We start from the raw sequence: 27,125 nt of genomic DNA, 5'->3' as shown, positions 1-27,125 counted from the left end.
CTACATTTCCCAGAAGGCAAGTTGAGCGGCTTTCATTCTGGGGATTGCGATTGGCCGAATTTGTAATACGTTTTGTGATGTTGTTTATATGCGTGGTGCCAGTCCGTAGGCTACTGTGATAGGGAGGAAAATCTGTGTTTTGGCACGTGTGTTTGAAAGCGGCTTCCCAAATTCCAGGTGAGTTTCGAAACAGCAACATGAAATATGTATCTAAACGTGACCGTGCCGTGCATTCCCAGTGTTTCGAGAAAGGTGGCTGGAAATCGAGCGAAATCTTGAATGGCCAAAGAGGCTCATCTTGTGCACACCGGATCAGTTTAGACCAGTCGCGGGTTTTCTAAGGTAGCTCGCTAACTGGGAAGCTAGCCAACCAGCTACCTCCGGCTTCTTGCTTGCTTTCGATTGCACAGAACGCGATTTATGTTTCTGACCTGATGCATTTCTAAATTTAATATCGTAAGATTGATTAAAATATTGATTGATCTGTTATTGCATTGCATAGCCCTCCCGATCTATATAATATACCTTTTGTTTGTTGGTTTTGTTTATACATAATGATCAGTTGATTAACATTTGCCTAGCTACGCTGGCTGAAATACAGCAAGACAACATGCACATGGTCTGGATTTGAATGAGAGCACCCCTACTGGTATTTGCGGCAAGCTTCCTGCTTGTCCTTCAAATCGATTTACTGATGTGTCGCTTTGAAGTGCAAAAGTGACGCATACAGGAAATGCCATCGCTTGTAAAATCAAATAACATTTGATTAAGTGTGTAAGCAAGATAAGGTGAAGCCAGCCTACTTCACTTGTGTGCAGGCACGTGTTTCCTGGTGTGGCACCATTAGTAATTTGGCGAAAGATAAAGAGGTTAGGGAGCAAACGATGGTCCAGTTGGCCCCCAAACCTAATACGAGTTCGGCCACCCGTTGTGTGTTGTGCCCCTTCTCAGCACCATGTCCGAAGACGCGGGCTCCAGCCAGTCCCAGACGCAGTCCCAGCCTCAGACGCAGTCCCAGAGCGGCTCCAGCTCTTCCTCAGGCCCGGCGTCCGCCAGCCAGTCCTCGTCATCCTCGGGCACGCTGAGCTCGGTGGACACCGCGCCGGTGAAGGACCTGCCGTCCATTCCGGAGGAACCGGAGCCCCAGCCCTGGGGTCGTCTGCTCCCCATGGAGAGAGGTTTTAAAGTGCACAGTGAGTGCTGCCCCCCACCCCCCCCCCCCCCACCCAAGAGGACTACTGGAAGAGTGGGGATTGGACTGTGGTTGAGTCAGCAGTGTGTGAAGGTTGAGGGTGTTTGCGTGGAGGTAGGCCAGAATCGCTGGGCCGTGCAAGGGAGGAGAGTGTAGGGCTATGGGTTCTCAAATCTAAATCCGGCCCTGGTTTTCTTTTCACCCAGGTTATTAACTGAACAGTTAGTGCTACTGATTGGCCGGACTGTCTTCACACCTGACTCCCAGGTAAAAGGGAGGGTGGAAAATCAACAGTCCTTGGCCTTCGAGGATCGGGGTTTGAGAAATGGGTGTAGAGCATGCTGGGGGAGTAGATTGCTTTTGTAGCTCTGGTTTAGCCAGAAGAAATGGACTGGGTTTATTTTTCGGTGGTGAGGTTTAACCAGGGACCAGCGTAACTGAGCAGGACAGGCAGGAATCTTCAGCCTTTAAACCAGGGGTGCACAACAAAGGCTGATACATTTTAGGATTTTGTTCCAAGTTCTGCTCTTAATTGTATAATTAGCTCAATCATATCTCGCTCCGGCATTTGTATAAGCACCAGCTGCAGCACACTGCATGTGCATCCTAAAGATTTTACTGTGCTGAAGAACAGGATTGAACTAGCGTACTTTAGAGACCTGTCAGAAAATTAAATCTAAGGTAATCGGTTGGAATAAAAACCACTACGCAGGCTGACCCTCCAGGATCTCAGTTGTGCACCCATGTTTTAAACAGTGCGAGAATCGCAGTGATTTATTTTTTCATTTTTATTTTTCCAGATTGCGTAGAGGATCAGTACTGGTTTGGACGCGACAGGGGCTGCCACTACTGCTTCGATGACCCAGTTTTAAAAATGACTGAGAAGTATACAACTTACAGTAAGAAACACTTCAGGATTTTCAGGGTACGTGGCATTGTACGTCTTTGCATTTCAATGTATGTCAATATCACAGATCCTGAAGAAGCAATTATGATACATATGACATTTATGGAGGATTTTACCGAATCTGCAAAACATTCAATTCCAGCTGATGATTAATTGCAGGGGACAAGGTGGGGAGGGAGAGATAATTTGTCCAAGCATTGCATAAAGTTGAAGATGGGACACTGAGGCATTGCCCCTCTCTTCATAGGAGGATGATATTGTCTACATTGAGGACACTAGCGGGAACGGGACCTTTGTGGATGGAATACTCGTTGGGAAGGGAAAGCGGCTTCCCCTCGCCAACAACGCCGAGCTGGCACTTAGTCAGCCCCGCCACAAAGGTCGTGACCTCTCTTTACGTTCACTAGCGCCTCATAGTCTCGGTTACTTTGCAGTATGTACGTCCACAGACATTAGTCACATACTGATTTTTCTTTTTCTTCTGTCTTGCAGTGTTTGTGTTTATCGACCTCATGGTGGACGAACAGTCGAACCTCCCTAAAGAGTTCACGGAAAAGTACTTGCTTTCTAGAAAGATTGGAGTGTGAGTACACTAGGGCCACGACGTGCTGTTTTTTTTTATTGAGGCCTTCCTGCATTTTGAGCCATGTTCTCTGCGCATGATTCAGTGTCCGTCTTTAGTTATTGTGTGTCATTGCAGAGGAGTGTGCGGAGAAGTGAAGCTAGCATTTGAAAGGGCTACGTGCAAGAAAGTGGCGGTCAAGACGATTAGCAAAAAGGATTTTCCGTCCGTCGGAGTAAGTATGAGGGGTGTTAATGTGGATTATTTATTAACCAGGTTTCCTCGGTAACGATGTGATGGCCGTAAGTAATCATAATTTGTTTTACTTTCCAAACAAGACTGCCTCGCGAAATGCGGAGAGGGAGATCGAAATCCTGAAAAAAATAGACCATGTACGTAAGTATGTATTTTTTTGAATTGCACAAGTAAAACGGTAGAAGTCACAGCCGGCCTCGCGACTAGGCTCATGGGTGCTGTATATAGCTAAAGCGCTAGCTTTCAGTGCAGTGATGTGCCCACAGCCTAGAATCAAATCCTGATCTTTACCTGTGGCCAGGAGTTTTTAAGGCATATTTGTTTATTTACGGAAAGCCAACATTATTTATGAGCATTTTGGGGGGGGGGGGGGTTTGTGTATTAAAATAAGCTGTGACTGTCTGACCACATTAATAATAATAATAATATTAAATAAATAAATAATGGATTGCGTTTATATAGTGCTTTTATTACACTCAGAGCGCTTTACTGTGGTTAGGGGGGAAACTCCTCCACCACCACGTTACTCGTGTGCTAGTATTCTCTCCTGCAGATTGATTATGGAATGCAGCACCAGTGGCTCAGACCTACAGTAGTGAATAGGTATTTCTCGTGGTTGTATTCAGTGTAATATATGGGCACAGTAGCATGGGCCAATTGGACTGAAGTTTTGCATGTCTTGTCTGTATCCAGACGTGTGTTGTGTTGATATAAAGCCATGCTTTTTTTTGAAAACAGTACACTTGCTTGAGGGCTGTTTTTGATTTTTTTTTTTTTCACTTTAACTTTTTGGCATTGAAAACTCCTACTTGATATATTTTTTCTGGAAATATACATTTCAGTCCTCTCTTCTTTGTTTTTATGGTGACACACACACACACACACACAGTCATGCAATTCAGCTGTTGGTAATTTGTCTTAGTTAAGTGTGGTTATTTGTCATGGTTAAGTGTGTTTTTTAGATTTTTACAAATCTGCCTTACGTCTTTCTTCCTCTCTCTCCCTCCCATTCTGAAGCCTTGTTTAATAAAGACAGAGGACTTCTTCCAAACAGATGAATCATACTACATTGTATTAGAGCTGTAAGTACATCATGTTAACGTTCCTTGTTCTTGAGTGAAGGCTCTTGCTTAGACATGTTCCTCACGTGTGAGCAAGCCAAGAAATCGCTAAATGTATCATCAGTATTCAGAACTACTCTTGGTCAAAACAGAAGCACACAATCAGTGTTGGTTTAAATAAATAAAATAATAATAATAATAATTGAATTGTAAAAAGGACTGAGGCAATGAAAACAATAATTAAAGTTGGTCTTATAGCAGCCATTCTTGTTGCCTGTCTCTGTATTCCTTTGCACGTTGAAACGTTTTGTGCAAAAATGCAAACGAGGTACTCAAAAAGATGGCAGACGGATTCTATACCCATGGTGCATTGCCACAGGTGAAGCAAAACAAGCTTTGCAAAGAGCCGAACTCAAACGGATAATGAAATTATTACAAATGCGAGCCTCTGGCACCTGAAGTGCTTCCCAGGGAACGCTCTGGAACGCAGAGGGATTAGGTATTCATCTGTGCACCTCCCGATTTCCTCAGTCTCTTTTGTGAAGAGATAAGGGCCATGTTCCTTTTTTTATCTGTCTGGTAACTTTTGCGGTAACAAGGTCACTGAGTTGATGCTTTGTTACTGCGTGGTAAATTTACACAATTCCGACAGACGCTTCCGAACGGTCAATTTAAGCTTGGGCATCCTTAGAATGGTCGCCACCCTTTGATCTGAAATGAAATCATTTTCTTCTAGAAATGGACAAACCAATTCTGCAAATACCCATCTAAAGCGCAATCTTGCCTGGAGCAATTTGGTGACCGCAGTCTGTGAACCAGACCAAGGGAATACTGGTTGATTTTAGCAAGGGTGGAAAGTCCGCAAACTCAAAGTGAAAGTCCTGCCTTGTGTTCCTTCCGTCCGCCCCTTAACTCATCAAGTTGATTTGACTCATTTTACTACCACCAGGCTGACACATTGTGCTAATTAGCAAATCCAGGTGTTTGGAACAAAATACTAGGAGGGCGGACTTTCTGAACCCGTGTTCTTCACCTCTGGATTTTAGTTCTGTAAAAAAAAAATATGCGTGTACGCTTTCTTAACTGTCCAAAACTGCTTCCTTGCAGCACATTTTACTTTTTGTTGATGTTTTTTCTTTCAGCATGGAAGGCGGAGAGCTCTTTGACAGAGTGAAAGCTAAAAAACAGCTCCCCGAGCCCATTGCCAAGATGTATTTTTATCAGATGCTGCTGGCAGTCGAAGTGAGTGGATCAATATTGTGTTCTGAAACGCAGTTAATGTACCAAACCGTGATTTTTCCCCATTTTCAGCTAAATTGTTTCATTCTGGATTTTTTTTATACATCTCTGCAGTGTATACGTTGCCATCTTAATTTGCGTGACTGAATTCGAAGTGTTGATATCAATCCTTTTTAATACTGAAGAATAACTGTTTTTAACAATCCTGCACTGTCTCTCATTTCACAGTACCTCCACAGTCAGGGAATCATTCACAGAGACCTGAAACCTGAGAATGTCCTCCTCGCCTCAAACAATGATGTCTGTCTCATCAAGGTGTGCTGCAGCGCTGTTTTTCCCTATCATTCCTGTTTTTGTTGTTCTCTTCCTCTTCCTTCGTTATTTATAGTTCGCCAGTTGGCGGTAAATGACTTCAGCAAAACCCTTTTACGCGAGCAGTGTTTGCCAGGCAGTATTCGCCTATTCGCACTTTTGCTTGTCGGTCATTAGAATAGCAGATCCCAACAGAAAAAGCCGGTGACCTTCAGAACGTCCAGGAAGTGAACTGCGTGACATCACCGTGACATCACTGTGACATCACCGCCCGCTCTGTCCCGCTTCCCAGATCACGGACTTCAATCAGTCCAAGATCCTGGAGGAGACGGCGCTGATGAGGACCCTGTGCGGCACGCCCACCTACCTGGCGCCGGAGGTGTTCACCGACGCCGTGACGGTGGGCTACGGCCGGGCGGTGGACTGCTGGAGCCTGGGGGTCCTCCTGTTCGTTTGGTGAGGTTCACGGCGTGAATTTCTCCTCATTTAATCAGGAAATGCTCATTTATCTTCACACCCAAAGCATCTCGTCCAGAGGGGCGGAGATCTTGGGGTTGTCATAATGTTTCAGCAGTAAAGCCAGACGGTAAAACCACAGATATATTAGAAAAATCACATCCTGACAGCCTGGCCAGGGGCCCTCTGGGGCCCCAACCTACGCTATACACCCACTCCACCCCCACCCCCCTACTAGAAACAACACTTATTAATGACTCCTCCAATTACGTCCATGAAGTAATCAATATCAAAATAAAAGTTTCTGTTCGTTTTTTAAAAAAATCTGTACTAATTTATTTTTTATAGGCCTTTAGCAGAAGCTTTTACCCAGACCAGCTTACACAGGTTTTGAATTTATACACAGACTGTTTGTTTATACATGCTGGATAGTACTGAAGCAATTCAAGTTAATTGGCATGGGCACAACGGCAGTGCTCCACACGGGATTTGAAACTGCAACCTGTAGGTTACCCGACCATTATACTACACTGCCACCTCTACTAAGGAAAAAAAAAAAATCTTCATACGCTTCTCAAATATTTTGCATGCAGTGTGAATACATGTCCTTTGCACATTATGCACTTATTGATGTTCTTCTGAGCTGAAATAAACATGAGCCAGAATAAGCGTTCTCACAGAGTCCCTTCTCAAATGCACCTTCGAACTTGCTGCAGTTCTGCTAAGCCTTGCTTGCACAAACAAATCATTATAAATATGGAATTCATCTATGCAGCTTCACTGTAAAAAAATTTCAGTCTGACATTTTCAGTCTGATTTTAGTTAGTATATCCTTGCATTTATATAGCACCTTTCCGAGTGCTCAAAGTGCTTTACAGTCAGGGGGAACTCACCTCACCCACCACCAACGTGTGGCACCCACCTGGGTGATGCACGGCAGCCATTTTGCGCCAGATAGCTCACCGCACATTAGCGAAGGTGGAGAGGGAGAGAACATGTTTTAGCCAATTAAATCCGGGGATGGTTTTGGTGGCAGTTCGCGAGAGCCAGATCTGGGATTTAGCCGGGTTGTAAGTGGTACCCTCTTAATGGGATTGTTTGGGTGCCATAACCTGAATTAGGCATCCTTGGCTGGAGTGTGTAGACCCTTACCCCCGGGCCTTCGGTCTGCTCATTTTTTGGTCACCTTTGACCCGTTTACACAGTTTATCCGGGTATCCCCCATTCCACACGGAAGAGATCGGAATGTCCGTGCGGGACCAGATCACACAGGGATGCTACAGGTTTATCCCATCGATTTGGGCCAAGGTGTCCGAGGAAGGTAAGGTCAATGCGTTCGCTCTGCAATCAGCTGCATGTGTGATTATTTATTCATATACTTTTCAAATTGTTTTTTTAGAGATTGCCTAGTTCCAATGGGAACACCTTAATTAGGATGGGGTTGCGCCTTCCCTGTGTGTTATAGTACCACCCTACACGGCTGAAATGGTTAAGCAGATGTCAGAATTTCCATGTTGCACTCATTATGAGAGGTTTTTTTTTGTTGCGAAGACGGGGGGGGGGGGTTTCCACACAAAATTTTGCAGTTCACACCTGCAAAGCATTTACTGAATTACTTTGAGGCTCTGTGGCTAGCCACTCAGACACATGTTTCTGCTTGAAACATGAATTTGGAGATCCACAGAAAATCCCTGGTATTCTTACTTTTTTTTTTTTTTTTTTTAAAGCCAAGGATCTTGTCAAGAAGCTCCTGGTGGTCGACCCCAAAAAGCGACTGACCATTGAGGAGGCACTCCAGCACCCGTGGATGCAGGCAAGTGTCTTGCGCTCCGGAGCCCAGGCAGAACTGTGCGTTTCACACGGACATGCGCAAATACAGTGCTCCTTGAAACAGAGTGGATCTGCTGCATTTCCAAAGGATACGTTTTTCAAAGAGTTCTTATCGTAACTCCTTTTGACTGTATAATTTTTACACTGTACAAACACTTGCAGCATGCTTTGTTGCTGGGGTTAAATTATCTTTCTTCAGCAACCAGTTTGGTAAAGAAAAATCCTGCAAGCTCACAGACAGTCAAATAATTGGTCACAACTAGCAGATCTCCATCATCAAGCAATAAAAAAAGTTAATTTGCCATTTAGCCCTTTATCTTAAATATTGTCATCCCATTATCAAATGGACTGAAGAAATATCTTTATTGTATCTGCAATCTGCACCCTGAAATGCCCTAAACGAGTAAAAATGGTGTGCATTAATGCCTGTGTACCAGTGCCAGTGATTAGTTGTTTAAGCTACAGTACATGTTGTACTGAGTCACAAATACCCATTTTGTGCTATTAATGGGAGCTAAAACCTCCTTCTTTCACTCTTATCTGGACTGCCAGGCCCCACTACCCAATAACGCGCATCGTGGCAGTGAGTCTGGATTTTAATTACACTCAGTAGATTCCTGCATGAACCGCCATGAGATATGGTTGTTTATAAAAATGTGTGTAAATGACTATAGACCACCGGCTCATTTGTGTCCAAAGAACAGCAGAAATGTAATGCTTGGTCTGAAGGAGAGATTTGGGATAAGCTGGATTGCATTGAGTTGAAACTTCTGTTATCTGAAGATTTTTGTTCAAGCTACTATCCAAGATAATGACAGTTCAGGAAGACCATGAAAACCTTGATGTGTTTATAGGGTCTTGATATTCCCTAACAAATCATTGAATTTTCTGGCTGCTCAAGTTTTTTTTTTTTTTTCTTTTGTTGTATCAGAAGAATATTCTACAAACCATGATTGTTTTGCACAACAAATGGTGAAAGCTCAAGACCTGGATTCAACCAAATATTTACACTTAACTTCAGAAAGAAATGGATTTTCAAAGCAAGCATGTTTTCTTTTCTTTCTTTTTTTTTTTTACTTTGGAGATGGCTGAACTTGTCAAGCTCCGTTGGTGATCTGGAAAAAAAACACGCGAGTCATTGTGAGTGAAATGTTAAGCACAAATGCTGATTGGATCCAGGTCCAAAACCTCAGAGGTCATGTTGATGGTAAACACAATTTAACACCAGAAAATGCAGTTTGACCTCAAAGTTTTAAAAACATGGTTCCAAGGAGAAGGCAGTTTCAGAAAAGTCCTTCAGTCTATAGATTCCTAAACAGCCTTTACAGAACACATTCAAAATGTCTGTATGCGGTGGTATTAGGTTACTGAATAGTGTTCACCTAATAGCCAATGTTAAATTGCTTCCTGTAACCTGTTTTGCTAGGGATGTGTCTTGCATGTTAATAGATCACATACCATATGTAGCTCTATAAAAATATGAACTGGGCCCATATTATCCCTTGGATCATTTCAGACTCTTAACTCTACCTGCAAACTCTAGGAATCGCTTGGAGTCTCTATGCTGTATTATGTGTAGCATTTCTGCTAAAGAAACATGATTATTACAGGTGCAATATAAAGATTAGTTTCACGTAACCTAATTTATTTTTATTAAACCATAACTCTTTTGTCTGGTTTATTTGGTTAGCATCGGTCTCGTAATGAATTGGCTGACAATAAACGGCGTTTTGAAATGCTTAAAATGGTGTGGGGGACCAGATCTGAATTCTAAACGGTGTGATGAAGCTTCCCTTGTGGCTGTTACATATTAACTATTACAGAAAAGTGGATTTTGGCAACAGTTTAACAGTAATAAAAATGCACTGAACAGACCGAGTCCATCTGTTCTGTGTATGTGGGTGCTTGATAGTATAACCTGTTAGTGTCACGGCTGCTTTGAAGAGAAGTGCAGACGCATTCATTAAAGCACATTCATTGAAATGAAATAAACATTAAATAGAAGAAGCGTATTGGGAAAAAGTCTTACTGTGAGTGCAGCCATTTTTCTGCACAGAAACACTTTTTGAAAAACTACTGTAGGATATTATATTCTGTAGGCTTAAGTAATTGTTTTAGTACACGTCTTCAGCTGATTTTTATTTGCGAGTTTAACGCATTTTATTTTGTTGCTGTCACCTTTACCAGGTTTTCCATGGTAATGGATTTAATATTATTCTTATGTTATTATTACAAGGGACCTGAGTAAATAATAGGAAGAAATTACATTACTGGCATTTAGCAGATGTTCTTTTCCAGAGCAACTTACAGAGTTGAATTATGTTAGCATCCGTTTATACAGCTGCACCTCTGCCGAAGCAATTGAGGTTAAAGTCACAGTGAAATCGAAATAGCCGATTCTCATTAACCACACAAACATGTCTAAAAGTACACATAACAAAAAAATATATTAAATTCTAATACTTGTATATTTTCACTCAACAGCTCCACCCCCCCCCCCACTTCCTGGAAAACTTAATTTAGATTTTAAGTCATCGAGTACCAGGGGGCGTGAATTTTGTTTATGAAATGTCATTCCTCCCCCTCCTCATTTCAAGTCAATCTCCCCACCCTTCAGAAATTCCCCCCCGAAAGATTTGCTTAGCATAGCGCAGAAGCTAGTGCTGCTCTAACTTCCATTTCACTGCGACCAGGTAACTTGCTTACGAGTACATTGGCAGTGCTCTCTCTGGGATTTGAACCAGCAACCCTCAGGTTACGAACCCAGTTCCTGCTGACCGGACACCAGTAACATGCTTTTATATCGGCTTTGTCTCCACAGGATGAGCAGATGAAGGCCACTGCCTTTGAGGTGATGTACCCGGATGGAGGAGGTCCAAGGGTAAAATGCTTCTTTACTAAATGCTGCCGTCCCCTTGCATGTAATGTTTCTGCTGTTCAGTGTAAATCAATCAATCAATCAAATTTTATTTATATAGCGTATTTTATAACAGTTGTCACAATACGCTTTACAGACAACCCTAGCCTAAACCCCCACAGGAGCAAGCCTAAGGCAACAGTGGCAAGGAAAGACTCCCTGTGGCAGATGGGGAGAAACCTTGGAAGGAACCAGGCTCAAGGAGGAAATGCCTGTATATTTTCTTAGCTGACCTGCATTTCTGTTGGTTCTAGTTCTTCTGGAATATTTTTTTTCTTCTCAAAATTCTAGGCCAGTGTGTTCTAGAACTCTATTCTTTTCAGTTACCAGTAGTGATTGTTACATCAGCATTAGAATGTTCGGTTGAGAACATTCTAATTGCATGTTTGTGATCTTGCACCTTAAAAGGCTAATTGCAGATTACCTGTATTCATAGCCCTCCACCAGTCGCAAAAGGCCTCTGGAAGACCAGGAAGAACAGCCAGGGAAGAGAAGGCCAGGTCCACCTTCAGCCGCAGCTGAATGAGAACACTACCTCCGACCATTTAACCTTTTTTAAATAGTTTTTTTTTTTTCATCCTTTGTCTGCCGAATCATTCACAAATTACTGTCCCTTATATTTCGGTTTGATTTGTTTAATAAATTATACCTTTTGTATAAAGTTTGCTGTTTTTTTATAAAACTACAGTATAAATATATATTCATTCAGTGGTTACAAATGTATTAGGATGTACATCCACGCATCTTGTTCTCTGCTTACATTCCAGTATTACAGCTTGGTGCCAATTGGATAACTGAAAGTGTGATTTTGCTCAATTTAAAATGTGGTGTTTATTTTATGCCATTTTATCAAACAAGGTTAAATAACCAGCTTGGCAGAGTTTGGAATTGCGTGACACTGAAATTCCTCATAGACACTGATGCTCAGTAGATAAAATTCCATAATTAGAACTGTCACAACCAGAGTATTCCCAAGTGCACACACACTCCAGTTCTGCATTTATCTCACACATTGCAGGCATTTAGCAGACGCTCTTATCCAGAGCGACGTACAACAAGTGCATTAGTTCAAGGTGCAGAGGTGAAAAAGAAACACCCTAGAGTCAAGTAAAGATTGTAGTGCCAGAAGTGACCACATAGATCACACAACTGCCAGTCAACAAAAAAAAAAACAACCGGAAGTAAATTCCGGTTCTCGCTTAGGCCCGGTTTCTCTCAGAGCTTCGCTCTGGATTTGTCCCGGAGACGGTAAAGCACCCCGTGCGCCTCGTCAAACGAATCCTTCAGCGCCGACTGCACCCTGCTCCTCCAAGCGACGAGCTTGGGCCGCTCTGTCAGGATGTCTCTGCCGCCACCTAGGGGCTGATAGACGAGTTGCAGTTAAGTGTGGCAGCCAGGAGCAGTGGGCGGGTGCAACCTCTCCTTGTGCAAATCACACACACAAGTTCAGACATGAAAGGTGACTGAATGTTATGAATAAGGAGCAGCTTCTGCGGCGGGTCCGCGGAGCGGAGGGCACAGGTGTCGCCTTTTACCTGCATGAGCTCGCATACGGCCAGGAGATCGGCCAGGGTGATGTCATCGCCGCAGAGGAAGGGCTGTCTCTTCAGGAACATGTCCTCCAGCTTGTCCAGGGTCTGGCTGAGCTGCGCCAGAGCTTTCCTCAGCCTTACGGGGTCTGGGGGCTCCCCGGTCATCCGGGCCAGCAACACCTGAGCAGCAGAAGCCACCCCGTCAGCTCACCTGCGCGTCTGTCACCAGCTGTTCCTACTGCCGTCTGCCACGTGGACAGGTACAGTCTTTAACATCTCCCATGCTGTCACAATTCTCTAAATCTGAATGGGCGAGCTGGTATGAGTTAGACTGGGTGTCCTTAGCAAAGACTACTCTAATGTAGAATCAGTAGCGTTACTGCTTGGTTGGAGCGAAAGCCTGCACCCACACCAGCCCTTTCTGGATGAGAATGAGGACCCCTGCTCTAGAGGCACAGATGGCACAGATAGGGGCGACATAGCTCAGGAGGTAAGACCGATTGTCTGGCAGTCGGAGGGTTGCCGGTTCAAACCCCGCCCTGGGCATTTCGAAGTGTCCTTGAGCAAGACACCTAACCCCTAACTGCTCTGGCGATTGAGAGGCATCAATTGTAAAGCACTTTGGATAAAAGCGCTATATAAATGCAGTCTATGTACCAGATGGTGCCAGGTGAGGTGTGAGTATCCCTACCTCCATAATGAAGACCTTGGCAGCGTGCGGCCGCGTGTTGGTGTGGTGCCAGGCAGTGTACTCGTCGACTCGCGCCCTTTTCTCGGGTTGCCGTGGGTACCAGTGCTCAGGGACGTCGTAGTTGGTGGCCAGATACTTCAGTATGGCATCGCTGTAACCATAGGGTTGAGGTCAAAGTGCATACGAATGTGCAATAGCAACCAATCCATGACGGGAGAAGCACACTGGGTGCTGCATGGAGCAGATCACATTCAGTGTTTATACAACCGGGCTTTTAACTAGACTGGGTAACGGCAGGTAATCACTTGGACAAAGTGTTTAACATAACATGTAAGTGTGTATTTGTAACAGGTATATTGACATCATGGTACATGGACACCTTGTGTGAATTGTAAATCGTATTTTAATTTAATAATTTTAACCATTTCTGTATCAAAGGAACACTGTTAAAAACATGAAAACAATTAAAATCACTAAGAGCTAAATATATTGAAATGATAATGCAAACAAATAGAAATAAGTTGTAAATAATATTCCTACAAATTATGAATATCTTCTTAAAATTTAAAACAGCCTGCTGAAATATATTCATTACAGCCGTCAAATTAAGTATGCACACGTTAAGACGAATCACTGAAGTGAAAAATGAGTTTGATTTGATGAATCAATTAAGTCTAATATTCAAGAGCAAATCATTAATTCATAGGCTACTCTTCACGTAATATATTTCAATCACGTTTTTTTATTACAAAGAAAAATATACGTGATATTTCTATTTAAAACAAAGAGCTAGCCATTTATGTATCTGGTAGCCCATATGAAATGTGTGTTCAGGCGCTTACCTTTCTGTCAGAACAAAGCCCTTGTCAACCATTACAGGTACCTTCTGCATAGGATTCAGCCTGGTAAACTCTGGCGTTTTATGCTCACCTAAATGGGGCACAGTCGCACTGTAACTAGTATCTGTCATTATATTCAATTGAGGTAAAGCACGTTTACAGGAGGTGACCATTTCATTGCGTGTCCAGATTACTTTTTTGCCACAAGATTGTGATATGAGGTTACCAAAATGGACAATTTCTATTCGCAAATCAATATTTTTGTTTATTAATGCAAGCATCAACTACTGGTGTCAACGGCATTTCTGAAACAGTATGCTAACTCAGTCTAAATCAGGCACATTTTGGTCAGAGGAGACACAGCTCTAGGGCTAAGCAATCTCTAATATGGGATATGGATCTATATCTACACCAGGCAATAAGTGGAACGCAACAATCGTGACTAACTAAGAGTTGCGGTCAAAGTAGGGCAAGGTTCAATGTGTTTAAGTTCATGGCAGGACCCGCACGAATTTGCTCTGGAAGGCCTACCTAAACAATATAGTTTTTTTCCTTTTAGACGTAACGAGTAAGCGACGGAAACTGTAAAGTAAGCCTTCTATTTATTCATTGCATTCACAACTTTGAATCAAAATATTTGATAGCTTTTAGCAACCTTTAGCCTACATAGCTATGACTCAACAATTCACCTTGTAGGAAGTTTGCATACCTTTTCGTAAGGCTACCAGTTTCACCGTATGTGGTATTTTATTGTGATTCAGAAAAATATGCACTGCTCTGCACGGCTGTGATAGCAAATCCAAATAAACTTCCAGCGCCGTTCTGTCGGCCATGTCTGCTTACGGTTGTTTTTGGTGATAGACACGATTGGGTATCTGTGCTGAACCTTAGAGCTGAGCTCTATGATATGGGTATCTAAAGTGAAAGAGAGCGTTTGCTAGTACGTTTAATCACACTCAGAAATCAAGATGGAACGATGTCTCTTGCAGCCCTTGCTATTAAAAGGATAAGCCGTAACCAGAGACTGTAAAAAAGAACACGAGTGCATCTGCTTTCCAGGATTTTGTCACTCGGGAGAGACAAAGCCGGAGATGTATCTTTTTATTTTGCCTACGTAACATCTTGGGCTTGTCTTCTTCAAAGGAGCAGCATATTTTGCTCCGATGTTGGCCCTGCTCTGTTATTATTCCAAAGTAATAACTGAAAACACTGTATTCCTACAGTGCCACACACGTCTCTTTTTTTCTTACCATGAATGGCCCCTTTGTGCCGTATATACTCTTAGATCACATGCCTGGGTCATGGCTTGGATGCAATGAAGGAGAATCCTATTCCTTTTTTCTTTTTTCTTTTTTTTTTTCAAAACCCCAGCAACAATCATCCTTTGAGAAACTTCAACCAGATATTGCAGAATACTTCTGAACTGGATAAAGCAGTGAAAATAGAAGTAGAAAATAGAAATAATAGCTCGAGGAGGATGATAATGATCTGATGACGGTTTACAGTTGGTCTACCACTTTTTTTCCATGTAAACTTATCCAATTTTAATGCGAAAGATGGTTTTGTTTTTAGCTTTTCATGACACCAGTTTGGTAAAATAAATTCAGAAATGAGTGGTCAAACCACACAAATAGTTTTGTCATCCCCCAAAACCATGTGACTGATACATTTTCATAACTTAATTGTAAATGCCTTGAGTACACTTCATAAATGACCAAAAATCTATCTGATATTATGATATTCATCTTTATTGCCATTTTCCACAGAATACTTCTCCCTTTAAAAATGTACTGATTATTCTGTATACAGTACCTATTAAGGCAGATTATTTTGTAATGCACGTGGTCACAAAAAAATTCAAATTGAAATAATAAAAAAGGAAAAAAAATTTTTTTTAAGTGTTATACTATTGCCTAGTAAATATTACTTATGTGAAGGTTCCCCTTCTATTCTGTTATAATTTGTATGTTAAATAACTGAAGCCTGGTACACAACAAGTACGTGGAGGACATCTTTTCACATTTCACCAGTCATAGCAATTAAATAATAAATTACAGTTGTTCTAGACACCAGTAGGCTACTCATGAGTTCATGCCTTGATATTACTATTGATGCTACACGGTCATCAAGTTGATTCCAATTTATCCGCCCAACACCAATTTTCAATTACAGTTTACAATTTAGCATTTAGCAGATGCTCTTATCCAGAGCGACAAACAAAGTAGTACAATATCAGGAGTGAACATTCAACACTGGCAGGGTCAATTAACCTCCAAGTGCCATAAAAACAATAAGTGCATTGATAGTCCAGAGTAGACCACAGAACATACATCTATACTTAGTACAAAGAAAAAGGTGAAGTCTACATCCAACTAATACAAAGCAAGCGGTAGTAGTGCATCATAGTATCATGACACTAGGGCCCAAGTGTAAGTATATAGTGGGCAAGCGATCAGTGTGTAGGTTAGGATGGACTATGTCAGGTGCTCTGGCTTAAGAACCGTTAAGTATTTCAGTTTAACAATTAAACTTCTGTAATATCTTCTAGTAACTTAAAGTATTGCTTGAAGAGATGAGTTTTCAGTTCAACAACAAAACCCAAACCAGACATAGCTAGTCAACCTTTGTAAATTTCATGTTGTCTTTTTGTTATACCTTAGGTTCCCACTAATTGGGTGCGCCATATCGAGGGAGGGGAGTGGGCAGCTTAGGATCATTACAAGGGTCGAGACTGACAGGGGCCCTCAAAAAATTGTGCCTGTGATGGTGCAGGGATGGAGTGGCCTGAGGTGGTGGGGCCCAACATGAAATCTTTTCACGGGGGCCCAAAATCCCTGGTGGGTCCCCTGCCTGCTATCGTGATGCAGCCACAAAATATAACCTTGTTCTGTGCAGTAAGATGGCACGTAGCCAAATAAAGCGTAACACGAAGGAACAGACACACGCGACGTTCACAGAGGCATCGACAGCAAGTTCACCCCGTGGCCGTTGCTGCCCTCAGACTTGCGCTTCTTGATCAAGTCCCTGGACAGGAACTCCTCTTGGATTTCCAGGAAGGTTTTGTTCTTCGTCTCCGGGACGATGAAGAATATGTATATCACCACCAGGCTGCAGATGGCCAGGAAGACGAGGAAGCAGTACTGCTGCAGCCCATTCTGTTGAAGAGAGGATGACACACACACATACACATACACACACACACACACACACGTACACACACACACACACACACACACACACACACACACACAGGTCAAGGTGCTGACCGCAAGGTTATGCGCCGATCATTACAATCGTAACGGTCTAAGTGCGACTCCAGGTTGGCACAACAGACGTCGATGAACTGAGTAACAACATTAATCACCCAGTTTGTGTTCTGCTGATTTGCACATTTATTACGCCACACCGCACTGGACAACGGAAGAGCGACATACTGTACGTGCTCACCACAATGAACGGGAACACCATGCCGATGAAGAAGAAGCTCAGCCAGTTGACCGATCCTCCTATCATGAAGGCGGCGGGCCGTGTCGCCTGCGTGAACAGCTCTATGGTCAGGATGTTGGTCACTCCACCTGCGGACGACACGGCACGTGAGCTGACGTCCGTCATAGGCCTCGGGGTCTGTTGGCTCCTTCCTGGTGAGCTGGGTGGAAATCAGGCTTCTCTGGCAAGGCGTCTGTAAACTCCTAAGGAGTTCTATTTGCTTTGTGGAACCTTGTGCTGCTAATATTTATATATACATACTTTTAATGCCTGTTTATTTCCTTGGTGACATCAGCAATCTTCTATTTATCTATTTTTCTAAAGACTAAAAATTCAGGGAGGAAAAAGGAAAAAAAGGACTGAGTTAATAAAAAGCAACACTGGTTAAAGATGGAATCCAAGGAGAAAGCTCACAACTTTGTAAAAAGAACACTAAATGATTCCATTCGTGAATTAAAATTTTTTTTTTTTTTTTTTTTTTTTTTTAAAGAGGTTAGTTCACAAAATTCTACACTGCTTAAAAGGTGGAGATAGAGGGGGTTGCAACCACAGGTAACTATTAACTACAATAATAGTTACTTGCTTGATTATTTATGCATATTTACCTGGTCCCAGGCCAAAGCTCAAAATGAAGGCAAACACACAGGCCATGCTGATATATGGAACCCATGGACTCAGTTCCTGTAGTAAAGAAAGAATACAAGAATGGTTTACTACAGTTTTAATTTACGCAGGTAATATGCAAAAATATTCACCATTTTTTTTTAAATTTAAATAAAACAAAATCACTCCAGTGAATTTTTATATTAAAAAAAAAAAGTTTATTTTTAAGGAAAAGATGGCATACAGTAGTTGAATTCCTTTGAATATTCCCACAGGAGACTTACATTAAAATGACCACTCTACACCACGAACTGTATCCATTCTTGAGTGAAATCGTAGAACTAACAGGGCACAGTTTCTACTCACTAGGTCACTAAAATTTGACTCTTCAAAAGAATGTTGACTTCTTCCTAAGGCCAAAATGAATAGCGGGGAAAAGAAACGTTACCTGTAAGGTGACAGTTATCGTGACACAAATGCACCAGACTGCCATGAGAGTGTATCCCCCGATGATCAGTGCTCTTCGTCCGAGAGAATCGATTAGCATGCCCTGGAGGACACAGAGTCTCACATGACAGTCTGCTAGACCAGCTGTGGAGACCAGCTCATGAGCATGCCCAATCCCATTAGCATACGAGCCCATCGATTTTCTACCGTTAATCAGTAGTTTTAAAACAAATGTAAATGCCACAGGAAAAATGTTTTTTAATCAGTTACCAAAAAAAAAAAAAAATGTTATCTTTGGCGTTTTGAGAGAAATGGGCGACAAATATGTCACAGAAGCACAGGAAGATGTATGGAGATAAGGGGTGGGGCTAAGAGTCTAACGGAGACCAATGAGAAAAACCAAAAAGAGAAACCAAGAAGTGGGTAATTTACGCATGTGAGGGCGGTAAGACATTCACAAGCTCCCGTTCCCACTGTAACGTAGAGAATCTTATCTTCCGGGATCCCCGCTTGCCTAAAGATGTAGCTGGCATAGAAGTAAATCTGCAAAGGGGGGGGGGGGGGGGGGGGAGAGAGAGAAGAAGAATTCATCCGTCCATACTCCCACGGCACTAACAGTACAGTAAAGAATGTGTGCAGTTCTGCTTTGAGCACTCAGGAATTGCCCTCACGACAGAAATGTTTCCGACTTAAACGAATACGTACTGCAGCCCCTTCAATCTGAAGTCTGTCTCTTTATAAGTGAGGCACAACTCACATTGGTTTCAAAAATATACACTTCAGCGTTAACACTATATTAGGATATCGGCATGGCAGGTATGCCATCCTACCAAATGAAAAAACATGCGGCCAAGTTACATGAAATAATTTAGGAAACATTGGGTAGCACTGCCTTGGAATAGAGCTTCTTCAATTTGTGTTCGCTACGATAGCCAATATTGTTTGTTGTATCTTGGCCTCGTTGTGATGTCAATACATTTAACGGCAGGCCTAGATTTCACGAGTTTTGATTAACGGCTTACGAACAGTGCTGCATGCGTGAGTAGCTTGGCGTTGATTTTTGAACACTGAAAACGTGTTTTTGTTGAGATCACACATACGGCGTTGATGCCGTTCAGCTGCTGGGCGCTGTTGATGAGAATCACGGTAATGAGCTGCCAGCGGATGCTGCGGTCGCTGAAAACCTCCCAGGGCTTCTTGGCCTTGACCCCCAGGGAGCTGATCCTCTCCTTCTCCATGTCCTCCATCTCCCTGCGGTAGCCGTCCCCACCGTGCAGCTGTTTCAGAGCTGTGTTAAGGCAGGACACATTTTACATCACATTTTATTTCAGGCGTTTAGCAGAGTAGCTGTTATCCAGAGCGACTCAGACAGCTTTCATATTACACAGTGTCCATTTATGCAGCTAAATATACTGTATGCTGAACATTAAGTACCTTGGTCAAGGGCACGGCGGCAGCGGGTATCAAATGGGAATGGAACCTGCAACCCTTTGGTCGAACCCCCCGCCTCCGCTTGGCTTGTTAATCGCTGCTCGCGATCACTCCCTAAGCTGGGTTCACGGAGGGACCGGATGTATAAACTCACGGCAACCAATTAGCTGCTGTTCTGTTCTTCCAGAGACCCCCCCCCCCCCATGGCCTAACTGATGCTGGTGAGTGCTGTCGAGCATTGGGGGGGGGGACTGCACTCAGGCATGAAATGGCTTTTTTAGGCCAGAGCGTAGAGAATCACTGCTACTGCGCTAATTGCTCGCGAACGTCGACCACCCAGCCGTGGATACATTATGACCCAATGCTCAACCGTGCCCATCGAGTCGAGAACCATTTTGAGGCACCTGTGCTTTATAACTTCCCCGAGCCATGAGCACTGGGAAGAAAACGAATGGTAGGGTGCACTGTACTGTATGGAACAGAAGCTTGAGTGATTTTTTGTGGGATTATGCGGAAATTAAACGGCTGAGTTTTTCGGTTAGTAAACACGGGCCTCGATATCACGACCTCTCCCTCTTTTAACAACATTTCATTGCCCTTTTCCACCCCATTCAAAATGTCAAGTTGTAAGTGAAAACCTGTTCCGCTGCGATAACATCCTACATCAATTCAATTTGTGAATTGAAATTGGATTTTTTTTTTTTAAAAGCCTCCAGCATAAAGAATGTAAATTGGAATCAAAGGAAACAGAACTGAATTTAAACAACTCCTTTTCTACTCACTCATTCCAAAATATGCCTCCACCGTCTTCCAAAACCATCTACCAATTATCACAGCAACAACTCTTACATAGGAGTACAGTTCCTCTTCCACTGGGGAAGTACTTCATGGAAAGCAATTCCTCTGAACAGAGATTGAAATGGGAATGGTCCTTCCTGCTAATCCGCAGCACAGGCACTGATAGGCCACTGAGGAGTGGACGCCGCTTTTGGGAAACGTACCCAACATAGCTCAGGAGGGGCGACATAGCTCAGGAGGTAAGAGCGGTTGTCTGGCAGTCGGAGGTTTGCTGGTTCGATCCCCGCCTTGGGCATGTCGAAGTGTTCCAGAGCAAGACACCTAACCCCTAACTGCTCTGGTGAATGAGAGGCATCAATTGTAAAGCGCTTTGGATAAAAGCGCTATATAAATGCAGTCCATTAGTCCATTTACCCTTGGTGCACGCCGCCTCGTCCCCCCTGTCCAGGAGCAGGAACCGCGGGCTCTCGGGGAACCAGGGCAGAATGAGGAGCTGCAGGACGGCGGGGATGCAGGTGGTGGACAGCAGGATGGGCCAGTGCTCCGCTTTGCCGAGCAGCTCGCTGGAACGGAAAAGCACCGTGTCAGACCTCCCCCGCTGCCACGGCGCACGCAGGTCACCACCCACCGGCCCAATTAGCAAAACCGCCAACCCCCCCCCCCCCCCCCGCTGCTCAGAACCTGCAGTCTCCAGTTCCGAGGGGAACACTGTGTTCCTGTACATTTCATTCTTCTACATACTCTCTTTTTTTTTTTTTGCACCGCTTTAAACTTTTGCTTTGATGTAGTTTTTTTTATTTTTATCCACGTGTTCACTCTTCTGATTATCTTAATTTTACAGCGCGCTCGCACTCGCAATGAAGTAAATTCTGATTTACTTCATTTCACGGTGCACTCGCTTATTAACGTGTGCACAAAATGTGTTCGTGTGAGAAAAATTCTCTAGAATATTCGCTGGCAGCCGCTAATTAACTTCACCGTTCGCCAGCTGAACTGCACAGTCATTGCAGGAAGGTATTTCCTGTTCAGGTTGATACAGATGTGCAGTCTGTAAATTTTGTGTGATGTCATGTAAACATGCTTCCCTCACTGGGCGATGCTGTAGCCAACTGTCCATCCCCCTATAGGCCCGACAGTCACAGTCACTCACTCCACTGTTGTTGGAGAAACTGTGACCTTGAGCATTGTGGGTAATGTAGTCATTACTTACTGCAGCCCAATCACCTGTCCTATCAAGAGTCCGCCGGTGAGGAAGATGGACGTTCCCATGGACATCCCCCCACGCAGTGCCCTGGGGGCGATTTCCCCCAGGTAGAGTGGCTGAACACACATACCCACACCTTTAAGTCCAAAATCAAAACAGATCATTATCATTCCATAATACCCAGAAGTCACTCGGGTGACTGTCTAATGCTAAAGAGGGCAAATGATCCCTCAAAACATGAAAAGTGTGCTTGTGAAAAATTAACAGTTTATTCAAATTCTGGGATTGCAGCTGTGGTTGCAACAAAACCCAGCATAAACCGGGGTCCCCAAGACCAAGTTTGAAAACCGCTAGTTTAATATTACTCAATACTCGTGCGTTATTTCACACCGGACTTACCTGCATTTACACCGGACAAAAACCTCCCAATGACCAGCAGCTCATAGTAGCCGGTCAGATGGCTAATGCCCATCATCAGGGCAGCCAGCAGAGCAAATGTGTTGTTTAATAGCAGTGCCCCTTTTCTGAAATACAGACAAAATGTTTGGTTTTTTTTTTGTTTGTTTTTTTTTTTTATAAATATACCAATTATTTTTCCCAGCTTCTGCATGCTTATAAAAATGCATGGTCAAAAGCTGCCAATCAGTCTCACAAACCTCGCAGATTCACAGGGAATGCGGCCGTCGTTTACATAACTGAGGGAAAAAACACGGCTTGGAAAGAGTAGGCATGCGACTCACATTCTTTAAAGGCCATTGAATAAGGCCACTGAATAAATAATTATTGCACAGAACTGTGGGATGAATGCGCTGGAGAATGGCATACGGCAGATTTATAAACTACGTGCAGGATCGCTTCATGCAGATCGTCAATCATTTTTTAATCTCAGCATTAAATTAAAATGCTTAACAAAATTAATTTAAATATAAATATAACCAAGGTACTTTTGGTCTAATGTTAAAGTCAATGAAAGGTGTACCCCTGGTGATTGTATTAGAAAACTCTGGAAACAGTTTCTTGTGTAAATGATAACTTTAAAGAAAGTTACTGCTGACTTATTTCAAAAAACAAGCAATTGTCTAAAATTATAAGATTAAACAAATCAGCAGTAGCTTCTCTTAATCTTAGAATTTCACACATGGTTGTTTTATGGGAAAAAATCAGCATTACCTTAAAGCGATCATTTTGTATATTAGGCTGTTCTATAAAATAAATAATCGTATACTTTCCAACCCTGACCTTTATAAATATTCTTGTAAAAATCATCACAGTGTGAGGGATCACAAGCGAGAATCATGTGATTGAAGTTTGTGTTTCTCCTTTCATGAGATGAGGCTCACATGGTCTCCATGTAGCCCTGGAGCATTAGACTTGGCCAGACGTTTGCAGTCTGCTGTTCTTGGTACAGTAATACTGTACTGTATTGCGATTATTTTGCTTGTTTTTTGCAGACAAGCTGATCTGATAACATTGACCTTTTGGCATGAGCACGTACTGAGTAAGCACTGACTGGCTGGCAAGTTGTCGCTGAAATGGATTTTTCAGACATGGTATGTACTTCCCCATGTGTTACAGGGTGCGTAGAGTGCCTGAGACCCCATTATATTTATTTATGTGATATTCATGCATTAATATTTTTTATATTAATGAAATCATGGAAACTAAATAGTGACTACATCTTCTTTCTCAATGTATATTTATGTATCACTGAAGGGGCTTACAACATTTGTGACCTGCTGTCCTTTTGCTTCTCCTTGTAAATCACTCTGCTAGATATCCTCCATAACCAGGAACAGGGTTGCCGCCCCCCCCCAACCCCACCTCAAATATTTGGAATTTTGGAACATCGATTTTCAAAGCAAACCAATAATAGAAAGGTGGTGGGGGATTTTAAACTGAGATATGGGGTAGAGTCTTCAAAATTGCATGGGAGTCAATTGAAGATGTGCGACAATTCACCTAGCACATAGCAATGATGACCTGAAAACCTTTTCCTGTATAATAATAATAATAATAATAATGCCATGTTGTTAAAAATCATTCCCACACTTTTTCAAAATGACATAAATCACATTAAACCGCATACCTCCCAAACCTCATAGCCAGCGTTCCTCCAACTAAAGATCCAACAAGCCCGCCAATGGTGAAGATGGACACGATTGTGGACCAAAGCAAGGTGAGCAGTTCCTCTGTGATCTGAGCGTCATATCGATAGATCCAGGTTTGGTTGATGAAGTTCTGCACGGACTGCATCACCAGAGAAAGACTTTACACAGGTGAAATGTGATTGGGGCACATCAGATGATACAAAACAAGCTGAATAATTTAGGCTAATTAATATATTGCAGCATCAGAACATACCGTGGGACACATTCTTGCCAAGCTGCGACCATACAGCAATGTCAAGCTGCCAGATTGATTTTGTACAGTGCAGGGTTACAGTATCTCAAGTAGAAATCATTCATGCTTTTCACGTGCAACAGAGCCAAACTCCATGATGTCCGCAGAATAATTTACTTCCTTGACCAAGTGTATCATGTGACAGCTACATGCTGCAGCTGATAATAGTAATGACCAGTAATAGTATTAGTATTTACTAGCGCTAGTATGTAACCTCGCTATACAGTAAGTCTGCTTGAACATACCAGGCCTGTGTCTCTTCTCAAGCTTGAGTTGAGATAAATAAATCCAATTAGGGGGCTGCCAGCGACAGAAGCAACCAATCATCAACTGTTTTGTATTCTTTAAGCAACTAGAACACCCCCTTCCCCCCAGCTAGGGGACCACAGTGGTGCCGATTCGCAAACACTAGCAGGCCGACAGCTGCCCCGACTGTGCACCACTGGAGGGCAGCTATTGGGCACCGAAGGTCTTCTGGCTGGGCAGCAAGCACATAGCATTCCTAGGGTTTGCTGTACCGTGCTAATGCAGCAGCATTCCAAAGACATTCCAGAAACTCTGCAAGATACTGCGATGTCATTTTTCCCTGTTTTCAACACGGACCAACCTCTGCTTGTAACACACACACACACACACACGCACACTTCATACAGTACCTGGGTGGGAGCATTGATGATGGACACATTGTAGCCATACTGAAAAGTTCCTCCAATGCATGCAGCACAGACAGCCAGGAGAAGCGACTTGTTGGGGAACTGCAAGCAATGATAACATCTTTTATTAACCCTTTAAGGTCTGATATGTGATTAGAATGTTCCTAACTGAATATTCTAATGCTGATGTAACAATCACCACCGGCAATTGAAAGCAATGGAGTTCTAGAACACTAACTTACATTTTTGAAAGTAAAAACATTCTTCAAAGGGTTAAACCAATTCCAAGTATGTTTGGAAATCTTGTTTAAAATGCTGACTTGGCACATTAAAATTATGTTTAAAAAAACCTATATTAAAAGCATGTTAAAAACACCAATGATATTATCAATGGTTAAATATATTCAGGTGCAAGACAACAATGACAGGCACAGTGGTCACTTTGATGGAACCAACAGTTATCATATCAGACATCTTGAATTGAATCAAATGAATTGAATTTTATGCTATAATTCCATAAATCTGTTGAGTTACGACAACCATTTGTCCTTTCAGTTTAAATAGGATTTATGTTAGGGTTTTCTCTCTATCTCTCTCTCTCTCTCTCTCTCTTTAATTAAAAAGGAAATTCAAATATCTAGAAGTGCATGTGATGAAAAAGGTATGTTATTTTCTGACATGGGAAGCATGTAGAACAAGGTATTAGACCTTTTGAAGGAATTTTACAATACATGTAGAAATTATTCTGCAGACATTTGAAAATTACATTCCAGGTGTAAACATATACCTAAATGTCAATTTGTTATTGATTATAGTTATGTTTTATTATTATTATTATTATTATTATTATTATTATTAAAAAGCCTAAAAGGGCCACAGATTAAGGAGGATTGCTGGGACACTTTGTGGGGGAGGCAAGATGCGAGTGTCTCTTTGTAAAAAAAAATATATATATATATATATATATATATATATATATATATATTTGGGGGTCCTCGCAATATATTTTCCCAGTCCCAGGCCTGAGAATTCTTAGCTCGGCCCCATTAATGACTATCTTCTATGTTTTTCTCCTGATTTCAGGTGTTCCTTCCACCTGGTTATAAAAAGTGACAGATATTCAGCAAACTGATTAAATGGTTCTTGGGTTAGGGCCAGATATATGTTTGAATGCTTTATTATTATTATCAAGAAGGAAACCAATACTGATATTCCAATACTCCTATCAACATGATATATTGATACGCCCCCTACCAGCAACAATCATGTGAGCAATGTTAAACAAAAAAACGCGCGAGAGCTGACATAAGTCGTCTGTAAGTGCAGTATGTGTGAAAATGCTGCTGGGCCTGCCCTGATTTCGTTAATAGTCCGCCATGGACATAAATGCAAAACTTGAATTACAGTTTAGCCGCGTAGGACGGAAGAAGCCCTGTGAAGTATACAGCTTTGTAGAAGTTTTTTGTCAAAAAAAGCGTAACAAAAACGACCTTCCATTTCAAATGATTATTATTATTATTATTATTATTATTATTATTATTATTATTATTATTATTATTATACTTACCCGACTGGGCCGGTCGATATCTTTAAAGTCTTTGAGCAGCGGTTGGTATTCCGTCATGTCCCCTTTTTCTTTGGGCATTCTGACTGCAAATATTATTGTTTTCAATTTGTTTTTTATTTTGCCTCAGAATGATCCAAGTTCCATCTGTTTCATAACCAAAGTGCGCACGAAAATTACTATTAGCACCCAGAATTGGCGAATAATGTCTCTATCCGCGCTCTGTTCATCCTCAACCGTCCTGTCGCTCGACCAAGAACTGGGATGTGCAAAAGCTTCATATACCGTGGAGGAACACAATCAGTGAGTTGTGTAAGAGATGACCCGACCGCGTGGTAATGCATAAAATCTCATTAGAAACCGTTACTTTTCCAGAGCAAATCTTTTATCATCAGATACGCGGACAAGTAAGGACTAGGCAACCACCCGGCTTGAAACGGGTGGGGTAGTCACTCCTCGTGCAACAAATGTAAGTGATTTCAAGGAAAATTCAAACGGAAAAGGATGCATTACCTGTTTATTTAACTGCACAGATTCGTCAGCTCTTGAAGGACTGTCCATTTTCCAGGTCTGTAAATGCATAAAATATAGTGAAGTATTTAACATACTTGGTTTCAGATTAGGTTCGAATTTTAGAATTTCCGTTCTTGCAGGTCCTACTTGACAGATCTGTTGCATGTGAAAGGTATGATTATAGTTTGATATGTCTCATACAAGGGCTGTGTGTGTGCATGGTAAAATGTCCT

At 42.4% G+C, this 27,125-nt stretch overlaps 3 protein-coding genes across 8 annotated transcripts in view; 1 reads left to right on the top strand and 2 right to left on the bottom strand.

Moving 5' to 3' along the window:
- Nucleotides 1–26: 26 nt before the first annotated feature.
- On the top strand, nt 27–11,388 carry chek2 (checkpoint kinase 2). The gene is made up of 15 exons (XM_035379961.1): nt 27–177; nt 952–1,193; nt 1,993–2,117; nt 2,347–2,479; nt 2,592–2,682; nt 2,800–2,896; nt 3,000–3,053; nt 3,934–3,998; nt 5,120–5,219; nt 5,445–5,531; nt 5,821–5,984; nt 7,190–7,305; nt 7,712–7,797; nt 10,636–10,695; nt 11,168–11,388. Exons 2-15 carry the CDS (start codon nt 956–958, stop codon nt 11,255–11,257), a joined length of 1,506 nt encoding a protein of 501 aa, XP_035235852.1. The 5' UTR covers nt 27–177; nt 952–955; the 3' UTR covers nt 11,258–11,388.
- Nucleotides 11,389–11,543: 155 nt separating this feature from the next.
- On the bottom strand, nt 11,544–14,728 carry gstt2 (glutathione S-transferase theta 2). Its single transcript, XM_035379963.1, has 5 exons — nt 14,503–14,728; nt 13,797–13,884; nt 12,955–13,105; nt 12,267–12,443; nt 11,544–12,093 (listed from the first exon to the last, which is right to left on the bottom strand). The coding sequence occupies exons 1-5, from the start codon at nt 14,624–14,626 to the stop codon at nt 11,947–11,949; spliced, it is 687 nt and encodes a 228-aa protein (XP_035235854.1). The 5' UTR covers nt 14,627–14,728; the 3' UTR covers nt 11,544–11,946.
- A 792-nt stretch (nt 14,729–15,520) lies between these two features.
- slc2a11b (solute carrier family 2 member 11b) overlaps nt 15,521–27,125 on the bottom strand; it is a 15,874-nt gene continuing 4,269 nt past the window's right edge. For 5 of the 6 annotated variants that reach the window (XM_035379825.1, XM_035379824.1, XM_035379821.1 and 2 more), the window contains 12 exons: nt 26,893–26,949; nt 24,819–24,917; nt 23,849–24,009; nt 22,162–22,286; nt 21,769–21,898; nt 20,973–21,121; nt 19,430–19,617; nt 18,762–18,872; nt 18,331–18,432; nt 17,885–17,960; nt 17,241–17,368; nt 15,521–16,948 (listed from right to left, as the gene is read on the bottom strand). In XM_035379825.1, coding sequence (XP_035235716.1) covers nt 16,745–16,948; nt 17,241–17,368; nt 17,885–17,960; nt 18,331–18,432; nt 18,762–18,872; nt 19,430–19,617; nt 20,973–21,121; nt 21,769–21,898; nt 22,162–22,286; nt 23,849–24,009; nt 24,819–24,917; nt 26,893–26,940 — 1,521 coding nt within the window. In that variant the 5' untranslated portion in view covers nt 26,941–26,949 and the 3' untranslated portion in view covers nt 15,521–16,744. Of the gene's footprint in view, nt 16,949–17,240; nt 17,369–17,884; nt 17,961–18,330; nt 18,433–18,761; nt 18,873–19,429; nt 19,618–20,972; nt 21,122–21,768; nt 21,899–22,161; nt 22,287–23,848; nt 24,010–24,818; nt 24,918–26,382; nt 26,826–26,892; nt 26,950–27,125 lie in introns of those variants that run through there. The other variant, XM_035379819.1, reaches the window with a different exon arrangement.

Source organism: Anguilla anguilla, chromosome 10 (genome assembly GCF_013347855.1).
Source record: "Anguilla anguilla isolate fAngAng1 chromosome 10, fAngAng1.pri, whole genome shotgun sequence".
NCBI lineage: Eukaryota > Metazoa > Chordata > Actinopteri > Anguilliformes > Anguillidae > Anguilla > Anguilla anguilla.
The sequence above is the reverse complement of the archived record's forward strand: the minus strand, read 5'-3'. Positions and strand labels throughout refer to the sequence as shown.